Source organism: Macrobrachium rosenbergii, chromosome 13 (assembly GCF_040412425.1).
Source record: "Macrobrachium rosenbergii isolate ZJJX-2024 chromosome 13, ASM4041242v1, whole genome shotgun sequence".
Lineage (NCBI taxonomy): Eukaryota > Metazoa > Arthropoda > Malacostraca > Decapoda > Palaemonidae > Macrobrachium > Macrobrachium rosenbergii.
This window is the reverse complement of record NC_089753.1, coordinates 6,097,456-6,110,862: the sequence shown is the minus strand read 5'-3', so window position 1 is coordinate 6,110,862 and position 13,407 is coordinate 6,097,456. Positions and strand designations below refer to the sequence as shown.

The 13,407-nt window shown below is 36.1% G+C and overlaps 1 protein-coding gene across 3 annotated transcripts in view; it reads right to left on the bottom strand.

The window, feature by feature from the left end:
• The window catches only part of LOC136844867 (beta-hexosaminidase subunit beta-like), a 167,879-nt gene that overhangs the window by 19,272 nt on the left and 135,200 nt on the right, over positions 1–13,407 (bottom strand). For all 3 annotated transcript variants that reach the window (XM_067114127.1, XM_067114125.1, XM_067114126.1), the window contains exon 2: positions 223–549. In XM_067114127.1, the coding sequence (XP_066970228.1) occupies positions 223–333 (111 nt within the window). In that variant the 5' untranslated portion in view covers positions 334–549. The remainder of the gene's footprint in view (positions 1–222; positions 550–13,407) is intronic.

Sequence of the window (13,407 nt, the reverse complement as noted above, 5' to 3'; positions counted from 1 at the left end):
ACATTCATTACATAAACATTTTCAGTTGTGACAAGTGTCGAAATGAAATATAACATTATGAAATAAATTCTCTGAAAAGAATGACTAAATATAAAACATATAACAATAATTAAAAACAAATATCCTGAATTCTCTTACAACGTCAGTTAGCAAAAAAAAAAAAAAAAAAAAAAAAAAAAAAGCTATCGAGTAAACAGAAAAACAAACACAGCAACCACATACGGGCAGGGGCAGATTCTCCTCGACGTAAACCAGCTTGGCGGACGTTAGCGCCCACACGCCCAAAACGGCTAGCAGTACCTGTCGCGCCCACATTCCAATAGCGCCACCCATCTCTGATCTTGTTTATATACTATGAGACTAAATGACGATGAACTTGAATGTTCCGAGAAACGTGCTGGTTTGGTCAGTGTTGATCTGTTATAACATTGTGGTCTGAGGCGACCGCTTTGATGCGAAGGAGATCAGTGGGTTCGACGGAGCAGTAATGGAGGGCGGCTCTGGCACGATCTTGAGACCGATGAAGAGTGCGTCAAAGGGGATGAGAATCTGAAAAGCAAAAAGTATATTAATATGTCATAAGAAAATTATGTATTTTAAAAAATTAATATGTCAATATTTGTACAAATAGGTGAAACAATTACATATGTACATAAAAAATGTCGCAACTGTAAACATATAAATAATAAAACTCAAGCAAAGGAGTGAACAGCACTGTTAGTAAATTCTCGAGCCGCAGTCGCTTGACAGCATATATGGTCATTCGTCCTCTGAGACAAACAATCTTGTATTGAAAGACGTGTCTTTCCAGCATTACACTGCTCCAATGCCAAGCTCTCCAATACTTCTAACCTTTAATAAATTCTCAAGAGAAATTCTGTACGACCCTATGACAGAGCATTTTCTTATCAAGGTACAAACGACAATAACCTTCCTTTGTGGGAAGCGTCATTTGTCAATGTAAAGACTGCAATTATTTGCATATTTCCTCATTACTTCGTAATTTCAATAAACTCAATTTTTCGTTATGGGATCTTATAGTAAGAAGTTGCCTCATTTCTCCATGAATATTCATAAGAATTGTATTTATCAGCAATTATAAAAATGGAGCTTAATGACTAGGTGAGGCCTGTATATATTGTACGTATTACAATATTACCTCTCGATTTCAAATGATTAAGTACGTAATTATCTCTCTAGTGTAACTAAGCAGGAAATATGATGGCAAGTGTCTCTAATCTTCGAGAAATTTTTTCACGTCACACATGAATGGCATAGAATACTGGTAATTTGAAATCTCCCTAGATATTTCTAGGAGGAATAGCAAATCCCAATTCTTTTTAAAGATACTATCAAATCGTAAGCGTTATATTAGGAAAAAGTTTTTGGGATTAATTTCATACAATCATATAAGAATACTGACAAATTCATCCCATTAATGATGACTGTGCTAAATATTCCAAGAGAATATTTATAAAAGCGAATGATAACATTCCAAAATATAGCAGGGAATTTCTGAGTATTTACGAAAACATCGCAGAATTCAGTAGAATGCACCTAAACTTTTTAAATATTCCTGTAAAAATATGTTTCCTGAGAACATTGGAGATATCACGGAATACATTTTACAATAGTGCCTCCAGGTGTTTCTTTTCACCTCTTGAAACCTCACACACTTTTACACATTTTCAGTTAAGTTGTTACTTCCTTGATGGAGTAAATATCCTTGTATTACTCCTTGGTGCAAAGGCAATGGGATGGCCAGTCTAATATATATATATATATATATATATATATATATATATATATATATATATATATATATATATATATATATATATATATAATAATATATCATTCTTCCGGCTCTGCAAGATTACATGCGTTTACGAGCTTCCTAGTAATGAAAACCCAGCTCGTACAATAGGAGATGAAATACAAAGTACATGAAATTTGTTAAATGCTTCGAGGAATAAATGGTAAGAGAGAAATCCACAGGCTAAGAATGAACGGTGCGAAGGATAACCAACATGGCTGACCCTTATGCTCGGTACTTCCACAAAGGGATTGTAAATCCTGATGACAAACATAAGCTAAAAACAATCACACAATGCTAATTTTCAAATAAATGTGTTTTAATAAAAGTATTTGACGTCTAAATTTGTTTTCTTCCGGGTATTTCTAACCAGCCGTCCGTCATATCCACCGTATCCACGAAAACACAGGAAATCCACAATAATGAGAGAGGTTCATCGATCGCGATCATTATTTCACAAACTTTCTTCGCCTCAAAGCCCTTTTCTGTTTCACCTCTGGTGTCCAACTCATCCTTTGCTTATATGTTAAGCTCCTTTTTACTTATCGTGAATGAATATGAATATGACTGTATGAATCCACTGTGTATGCGTTTACACGTGATCGTCTATTCACGATGAGTAAAATAAGGAAAGGTGTATAAGAGATAATTAAGTACTCTTCACACAATTATTACAGCTACTGTTGCTACCAACGATAATGATAAAAGCTAAAAGAACACAAAGAACATCAAAAACACATCAACAAGATAATGAATATGAGCACAAACAACAGCAACTGTATGACAATCACATATTGTAATACAGTTACGATAATAACGAAGATTATGATAATAACAAAATTAATAGTAGGTAAGTAACCGGGAATGAAAGCAAAAAACTTACAGAAGAAAAATGAAATTAAAAGGTAAATGACGAAATGGAAATCCCTGTGAAGATTATTTATCCAAGCCTGGCCAACCGGATACGTAAAATCGAAATAAAAAAAGCAAAGAGCATAAAGAGAATAGAAATGAAAATGAAACTTAAAAACGGCCACCAGGACAGGCAGGCCAAATATCCTTCTTGTTTGAGGTTGTGCAACGGTCTGCAAAAGCGCGACGTCCTTCTTGCTCCGCGTAAATACGGCCTCCACAAATTCTGAGAGAAATTCAATGTTGGTTTCACGTTTATCCTTCTCTGTCTTTCATGCACAGAATCAACACCCACCGCGTGGTTATGTGTATGAAAAAGAAACAAGGAAATAAAGGGGTAAGGATTACATACATACGTAATACACATTCTAAATATATATATACTGTATACATTATATATATATATATATATATATATATATATATATATATATATATATATATATATATATATATATATATATATATACACACACATAGATAGTCATTCATATATATGTGTACACACACACACACACACACACACACACATATATATATATATATATATATATATATATATATATATATATATATATATATATATATATGTATGTATGTATGCAGGTACTGACTGCAAAAAGAAAGAGAAAGAGGAAGTGTGAGATTTGGACTGTAAGGTAAAAAAAAACTGTTGTTTCAAGATAGCTTAAAAACACACGCACCAAAGACAAAATTCTGTCCCGTCACGACCGGAACTAAATTAACCTTCAAGAAACCAACTTCAAATTAAAAAGAGAGAGAGAGAGAGAGAGAGAGAGAGAGAGAGAGAGAGGGAGGGAGAGGGACGGGAGGGAGGGACTATTAAATTTGCGTGTATAATGGGGGTTGTGTTAATAACGAAAATGCAAATACGGCCTAACACACGAAATGCAAATCAATGAAATAAATCCGGCTTTTGTCGTCTTTCTGACCCCGCTTTAACTTCCTTTTTTTTTTATTTACAATTGTTGTCTATATGATGTTCAGTTCTGCAGTTTATTTTCTTTTTGATCTTACCTATCTATTCTAACGTTCCCGCTTCTGTACATCTTCCCCATTTACTCACATCTTCTCTTTCGGTATTTCCTGATGACTTCTGTCCTCATTTCCTTTTCAACTTAATTTCCTTACTTCCTCGTGTCTTTTTTCTCTTATTTTTTATACCTGTCATTTTCTTCTCCGTACCTATTTATTCCTATCTTCCTCTACCTTTCTTAACTTCCTCTTCTATTTGTTGCTTTTATTTCTTCAAATTACTATCTGTTTATTATACTAAATTTATCGTTTATTTTCCTTCTCTCTTCTTTACAATCTCTCCCTGTTTGAGTACAGAATAACCTTCTTCACGGGTAACCTCAACATCTCTTCCTGTCCTTTCTCTCCTCCTTTCGTTTCCATATATTTACTCGCTTCTCTTCCTTATGTACTGCTGTTATCTCTTCCCCTGTCAGTTCTCCCAGTTATTTTTGGTGGAGTTGTCTTTCCTTTCTTATTATTCCAGTTAACCCTTCCTAGTCCCTTCTAATTTCCAATTTTCTATTTCCTCCCATCTTTTGCATGTCTCCATTATGTCGTGATAATTCCCATTTTCCTCTCCAATTTATCTTATTTCTTTCTAGCCTCTTTTCAGTTTCCCTCTGTTCTTAACTTCGCCGTTTCTCTTTGCCTTCATTCTGTCTTCTCATCATCATTTACCCAATAATGTAAATAGCTTTAGGTTTTCTTTTTAATATACTTCTCCTAGCTTTCTTTTTCCTGGCATTCATCCTGCCAGTTCTGTAATCCTTCAGTTACGTATAATTACATTTATTCTTTTATTACATCACGTTTCATATTTCTAATTAGCCTACTTCTTTCTTTTTCTTCCTCATTTTCGTCGTGCTCTATCTATCATTATAATATAAGTTCTGCTAAGATTTTTTTTTAATACAATTCCAATTCTCCGAATTTTTTGTTCCTTTCTCCTCTCCCACGGGTCTTCCTGTTACCAAAGTCCGTGCTATCATCTTCTCCTTCCTTTATATTTTTCTTCCTTTATTTTATCCTATCCCACTCCATCTTCCTTTCGATCTGTACTTTGTTTATTCTAACATCCTTTGGCTACGTTTCAGACGACATGCAAGACCTCCCGAAACGCGGGTTGAAGGTGACGTCTGGTGACCTTGAGGGGCCACGAGCGACGTCTCTCTCACCTGACTCCTACGGAGAAGAAAGGCAACATAACTTGAGGATACAGAAGTGACGCCTCACCTGACTCACGGAGGAAGTGAAGAAAAGGGGTAAGAGACTCGGGGAATGAGTCACAGTCCTAAATGGTGAAGAAAAGGGGAAAGAGACTCCGGGACGAGGAAGAAATGGGGTAGGACAAGGAGTGATTGGATTCTTACCCGCTCTTAGAGAGCAGAAAAGGCAGAAGAATGCAAGTGACTTCTCATCCGACTCTTAGAGAGAGGGGGAGGCGGGAGGTCCTGGAGGATGGAGGTGGATTGGGTGGGGGAGGAGTTGGTACAAGCGACTTCTCACCTTACTCTTAGTGAAGAACAAAGATTGCGACTTCTCACCTTACTCTTAGTGAAGAACAAAGATTGCGACTTCTCACCTTACTCTTAGTGAAGAACAAAGATTGCGACTTCTCACCTTACTCTTAGTGGAGAACAAAGATTGCGGCTTCTCACCTTACTCCTAGTGAGGAACAAGGATTGCGACTTCTCACCTTACTCTTAGTGAGGAACAAGGATTGCGACTTCTCACCGTACTCTTAATGAGGAACAAGGATTGCGACTTCTCACCTTACCCTGTGTGAGGAACAAGGACTACGACTTCTCACCTAACTCTTAGTGAGGAACAAAGATTGCAACTTCTCACCTTACTCTTAGTGAGGAACAAGGGTTGCGACTTCTCACCTTACTCTTAGTGAGGAACAAGGGTTGCGACTTCTCACCTTACTCTTAGTGAGGAACAAGGATTACAAGTTTCAGCCAACTCTTGAAAGAAAAGGGGAAAAATGAAATAAAAGGAAGAGAAAGAGGTGAGAGAAGGAAGTGACACAAGGGACTCCTTCCCTAACTCTTACAGAACGAGAGGAGGAGGGGAAAGAGGAGAGGCGAAGACCGTGAACAATGACCAAACTCTAACAATTTCCCGCTTAATTTTCTTCAACAAATCCATCTCCATTTCTCTTCTTCTTCCTGTGTCTTTTTATCTATCTATTTCCCTCATGTTTGTCAATCTTCTGTTTATTACTTTATACTTTTCTGTTCTGAAAGAGACGACAAAGCTCTAAGCCCAAAGATCATGGAAGGGTAAAGGCCAATTCCCCAACAGAGATTACAGAGATGGAATCCTCGTTCTTCCACCTTGTACATTTATTACTTTTCTATTCACTTAGTGCTCTTCAGAAGACAAACATTCTGCTTTGTTTACAAGTATATGCACACGCTGTATATGATTTCTCTCATGACTTTCACATATATTAGATACACCGATGATCGCCGTCAAGTATATGTGATTGAGTATATGAAAAATGACACATCAACGTGCTATGTCCTTCGTTGTGTGGTCTTCAACCCTTCGCTAGTTTCTTCGTTACTTTCCTAGCTAATTCGAAGGTTTCTTTTCAACTGATCTGCTGTGGTGCTTCATGTGAGATACCAAGGCATTAAGTTTTAGTCAGGCTACAACGTTTATAAATCTATATACAGTATGTATGTGTACATACATATATACATTCATACATATCTATATATATAAAAATGGATGTATGTGTGTATGCATGAATGTGTATGTGCCAGAATAACTCTGAAACGCATTGAGCAATTTCAACCAAACTTGGTATGCATATGACTTACTCTCTGGAAAAGAATACTGTTGGGGTAAGACATGTAAAAATAACAGAAAACAACAGGTATTAGTGTCTAATCCATAGCTTTCGAGGTCGTTGAGATGAATAGTGACACTCCCGACGCCATCTAAGTACAAGTTCAGCCCCGATAGGAACAGGGGGGTGAGAAGGGGGTGGAAGGGGGTGACATGTAAACATAACCGAAAATGACAGATATTAAGTGTCTAATCCATAGTTTTTGAGGTTGCTGAAATGAATAGTGACACTCCCCCGATGCCCTTTAAGCCCAAGCTCAGCCCCAATAGGAAGCCGGGTGAGGAGGCGTGGGAAGGGGGTGACATGTAAAAATAACCGAAAATGACAGATATTAATGTCTAATCCATAGTTTTAGAGGTCGCTGAGATAAACAGTGACCCTCCTGATGTCCTTTAAGTCCAAGTTTACCCCAGATAGGAAGGGGGTGAGAAAGGGATGACATAAAAATAACCGAAAATGACATATATCAGTGTCTATTTCATAGTTTTTGAGGTTGCTGGGATGAATGTGACACTCCCAATGCCCTTTAAGTCCAAGTTCAGCCCCGATAGGAAAGGCGTGGTGAGAAGGGGTGGGAAGGGGATGACATGTAAAAATAACCAAAAATGACAGATATTAGTGTCTAATCCATAGTTTTCGAGGTCCCTCAGATAAATAGTGACACTCCTGATGTCTTTTAAGTGCAAGTTTAGCCCCAGTAGGAATGGGGGATGAGAAGAGGTGGAATATGCAATGTCAAAAATGCTAGGCAATATAACTGAAGCAACTATCTTAACAGGAGAGAGAGAGAGAGAGAGAGAGAGAGAGAGAGAGAGAGAGAGAGAGAGAGAGAGAGAGAGAGAGAGAGAGAGTTTATCAGCTGTCATTCAGGTTTTCCCAGGCAGTGCCGGGTTGGTCAGTTAATATAATATATATATACATACATCCATACACAAACACACATATATATATATATATATACATAAATTTTGTGCATACATAATACATACAATGCCTTGGGATCTCCCACAAAAGCCCCCTTGGCATACAGCAAATTATAAGAAAAAACTTTTAAACTAAAATAGGAACAAAGTAACTAACGAAGGCATAAAGAACAAACGCACTGAAGAACACGAAACGAGAGACGCCGAAATGTCTTCCTTGATATCCCCAAGGAAGCTAAGACGCAATAATTTACATAAGAGTCCTCAACGACCTGGCCGCAAGTTAGGGATTTCTTCTAAGGTGAACATAAGCAGGCAATGGAATGGAGTTCAAAAAGAAGCGGAGAATTTCAAGGGCAAGGAGCAGAGATAAGGCAGCACTGAAATGAGACAAGGAAGAAAAATATAAGGAAAACCACTGATAAAAGACGAAGGTCGCGTCCCTGTTGTGTACCAAGCGTAAATGAAAAATTAAAGTGGTACTAAACCTTTGCAGTTTAGGGAAAGAAGCAATGTGACATAATGAGGCCAGAAAACCAATCGCAAACTTGAGAAGTGGGGAAGTTTGAGGTATGGATTAAACTTGACAAGAAATATATGGAAATGCAAACAAATCTCGTGTAATGACTGATCAGAAAAGATCTGGTGCCACAATGCCAGGGTACTGATACCGACAGAGCTTGAGGAAGACTTCTGTATTACCACATTTATACGGAATAATTCTAAACAGTTATAAGCCAAAAAAACTATAACATAACAAGGTGTAAAATAAATTGGCTCACTTTAACTTAAAACGATCCACAGTTCGTATGTCATAAACTTGCAAATGAATATTGCAGAAACCCCAAATGTAAAAATAAAATATAAATTGGAGAGATGATAAAAAATAAGTGATGCAAAAAAAAAAAAAGAAAATTAAGTACAGCAAACAAATACAAAATACAAAATCTAATGGAAGAAGAAGCGAGAATAGGATCGAAGGGAAAAAGACGAGAATTAAAGGATGAATGAGATGTTGTAGACGAAACAACAAACGCTGGGATTTAAAAGGATAAACATATGAATAGCATTAAAAGAAAATACCAAAATGAGGAGAGAAGAGAGGGAAATGACATGGACGTGGAAACGTAAAATAAATCGAAAGAAAGGAGAAAGACACTACAGCGTTCACTGCCGTAGAAGCATCTTTTATAAGTTAGCCTTGTTAAGTATAGCTGATTGCAGTTGCAGTTTGAACAATAATGGTAATAGCCATAGCAACGTACAATGAAAAACTGGGCATAAAAAGATCAACTAAATGCTTTGGAACATCAAAACCGGTCTGGACTGGCCTCGAAAACAGTGAAGAAATCCCGGAAACGGATGCCATACAATACACCATCTTGATGGGCACTGATCAAACCACAAGAGAGGATCATAACAGACTTAAGGTTACACTTCGCACACTGTACTATACTGTAGATTAGCCACAAGGTAATAATGGGAGAGATTCCGCACAAAACCTTATTGCAATGGTTTCGTCAGGATGGTGGTGTGCGCGGAATCTTTGTCGTCGGACAAGCTCTCCATCTCGCCAGGCCACATAAAACACAGATCGGCATCAAGGAAATCAAGAGAGACGAGTCAAAATGCATTGTATGGTAAGAGTACTAAAAAAAAAAAAATAAATAAAAAAAATACGAGAGGATTCGAACAGACTTGAAGGCTACAGCAGATGATACGAATGAGCATGAATAAGGTCCATAGGCAAGGTTTCGACGCAGATTCATGGGCTAAACTGCAAACAGTATTATGGGAACCAAAGAAATAATGCAAAAGGTCGAGAACAGTCTTCGATGCAAGACGATTTTAAAGGACCTTTTCAAACGAGAAACAACTTGAAAGTACTAATAAACCGTATGTGCGTTTTCGTACACATACTTAAGGTCAGAGAGCATACGCTATGGATGAGTACGAATAAAACACTAGCAGACACTGAATACAGATTCTAGGGGCTATTTCAGGAAAACCATAAAATGAAACGGTAGAAATGCAATCATTAGAGAGATTCTAACACATTTTTGTTAGATAACACACAACATAAATGTTTACCAAGAAAAGCAAACATGAGAATTCGAACACGGTCTTAGAATTTGACAAATTAGGTGGAGATGGACATTAATATAACCATACAGAGCCTGCGAAATCAGACGACACAATAAACGGTATACCGACAAAATAAATGCAAATAAAATATTTAGGACGTAGACTTAAGGCTGACCTCTCAACGTCGGGAGGCACCAATATAATCACGCGAGAAGATTCGATTACATTGGCCCTAGCCATCTTTTCGTCTAGCCTTCTCTTCGTCCCAACTCTGAGACCGCAGCTCTGTTGGTATGTGCCCTTCGTCGTCGCCACGACCACAACAGCTTCCAGAGGGTGGGTGAGGAAGGGAACATGGAACTTCCCAGTGCCCAAGGCAAGGTCATCTTTAGCTCACGAGATCGCTGAGAGAGAGAGAGAGAGAGAGAGAGAGAGAGAGAGAGAGAGAAAATCAACTCCAAAACCATGATGCCTTCCACGCACGCAGCATTGTTTGTTTCTCAGCTGATAACAAATGCGGCTAAGAGAAGTAAATATGTTTACTCGACATGGCTTTTAAAAAGGCCTTGATAATGACGATGTGGTTCTAAGCCTTTCGTTACGTAATCAATCGTTCGAGAAAGTGCAGACATAACGCTTATCCAGAAACCAAAGCTACTTTTGTGGAAATTCTCTTGCTGGGTTTCGGCGAAAATAACTTTTCTGTCGGAGGGTTTACTGTCAAAACAACTTTAGGAAAGGTTACGAACAAAAATGAATTATTGCCCAGGAAAAGTCACTTCCAGAATAACTTCTTAACCCTGAAAAATGAAGGGTAAAAATAACTACCTCTACCGGAAAGATAACCCCCAAAAACACCTCCTGCTAAAATTTCCAAAATAACTTATTGTGTGATAAGACTGACCGAAGCTGACTTCTTGTAATAAATGTCAGTTCTTATTTTTTAAGAGCATGGGCCACTAGGACGGGCGGGAAAATAACCTTTTCTATCCCAGGTCCGAAGAGGAAGCCAAGAATCGGCTTACTAATATGAATAAGCTTAAAAATTTCGAAGCAGGAAGAAAATTCCAGAGCCTGCCATAGGAAGGAAAGAAATTTTCTGAATCGTGCAACCCAAGGATAATTAATTTCCACAGAGTAAATGTGGGAACAGGTCGCCTGACGGGAGTTACAAGGAAGAGGATCAAGAGAATTAAAAATTCATATAGGATCAGATTTAACAGACGAGGATCGAGCAATTCGAGACCTGAAGCGACGACGGAAGTCTAAATATTTATTCGGACGATTACTTCTCAAACTTACGAAAGTTTATTGCCCTGTCAGTAGACACCTCAAAGGCGGAGGATTATAGGTATCAAGAGGGATATTTGTATCATCATCATTATGACATACGAAAAGAAGAAACGCGATGCAGCAACTTAACTAAGACGAAACACTACACACATAACCTCATAGACTATATATATATATATATATATATATATATATATATATATATATATATATATATATATATATATATATATATATATATATATATATATATACATACACGTATTATATATATTTATATAACATATATATATATAATTACAAACACACACACATATATATATATATATATATATATATATATATATATATATATATATATATATATATATATATATATATATATATATATATACATGTATTATATATATTTATATAACATATATATATAATAAAACACAACACACACACACACACACAAACACATATATATATATATATATATATATATATATATATATATATATATATATATATATATATATTAATTTGGAAGATTAACTTAACTTAAATCGATTTTTGTATTGAAAAGATGTCCGACCAAAATACTTCTGATACAGGAAGGTTTACTTCTAGAACCTACTTTGATCTAATCCTGTCTTCTTATATTACAAGGCTTACTTCTTAAGCTAACTTCTCCATAATAAAGTTTGATGTTATTAAAAAAGATTTTTCTAGTTATCATCGTTAACGCAGAAACACTGATGACAACAGCAACAACACACCAAAAAATGGATATTATTGCAGCCTACCAAATAAAACATTAAAAAAGAAATAAGAGTTATGCTTTTTGTCACCAAGAAGTGACTATTCCCAGTATACCACATCATAGGCAGAGCTTTCAAGAGTCAGCACAAATATTGATATAGAATTTTTTATCTTTTTAATTGAGGAACAGAATTGCCCGGGAACATGAGGAAATGGCCACAACGTGGTCAGAAACTACACTAAGTATTTTATAATTCCATCATATTTTATAATTGCCTCACCGACAGAAATAGAAGTCAAGATTATTTCTGACAATGACTAGCCTTAAAGCCTCGGTGTCAACGTCTCGGGAAGTAAAAAAAAAAAAAAAAACAAGGGGGAGGGAGAAACCTCACGAACATATCAAACAGAGACATGAAAGACAAGATAAAATTAGATAAGGAAGTTAAAAGAAGACGCCATGAACACTCTAATTAGATTATCTAGCAAAAGGCAAACTAAACCAGAGAGAAAAGCAAACAAAGGTAAAACTCCATGTAAAGAAGGAAACAAAAATACTAAAGAAAAACACTGAGGGAAATGATAATAATGTGACTAAATGAAAAGAAAAATGTCTGTCATTTATACAATTAAGTCAAAGGCAGGGGACAATATCAATAAACAAAAACACTGTCAACAAAGGTAAGGAATTCTCTCATATGATGGAAACAAAATAACTTAGTAAATTTCGTAACACATGCCGATGAAAATAAAGTATATGTTAGGTGAAAATAAGTAAAATGAATAAACAGAACATGACAGAGTTTGGTGAAAACAGATAAACAAATGGATAAATAAAACAAGAATGAATATATATACACACACACTATACACACACACACACACACACACACACACACACACACATATATATATATATATATATATATATATATATATATATATATATATATATATATAATAAATGTGTGATGAGCAAAACCAGTCACTATTTACAAATTTCTTCACAACCCTTAAACCCTAAAATAACGCAAATGGTACAATACAAATTATACGACCCAGATTTGAGCAACAACAAATGTTTAACAGTATATCAAAGTTTCAAAAGATTTGAATTGTTACAAAAGCTAATAAAATTATTCCTTCTCACCAGTGGAGAAATGGAGAGCTGAAATAAATAATTCTGTCCTACTTGCAGCCTGGCACGTGGACAGTTCAAGTACACGAGATCCGTGGAACAAGTCTGAGATTAACCTTTATAGCCCCATATACCTTCGTCGTCTCTTATGCCAACTGACCACAAATAAATAATTAAAAAACACACGTGACTAACAACTGAGTGTTGTTACTCAAAAAATGCCAGTTATAGACTCGAGCAGTGGTGCAACCCGACCAGTGGTTTAGAATAAGATTATACTCTGGATAAGCCTTCCCATCTTTTCACACTTATTTGTACTCCATGTTTGCCCAACACACACACACACACACACACACACACACACACACACACACACACACACACACATACATACATATATATATATATATATATATATATATATATATATATATATATATATATATATATATATAATATACAAACTTGAATAACAAATATAACACATAAAACATCATTACATATATCGATAGCTACTTGAACTGCATATAACAAAATTTACCCATGAGCAACTTAATCCTATGTCGTCAAAGGACGAAATAACTCAATCAGTCGA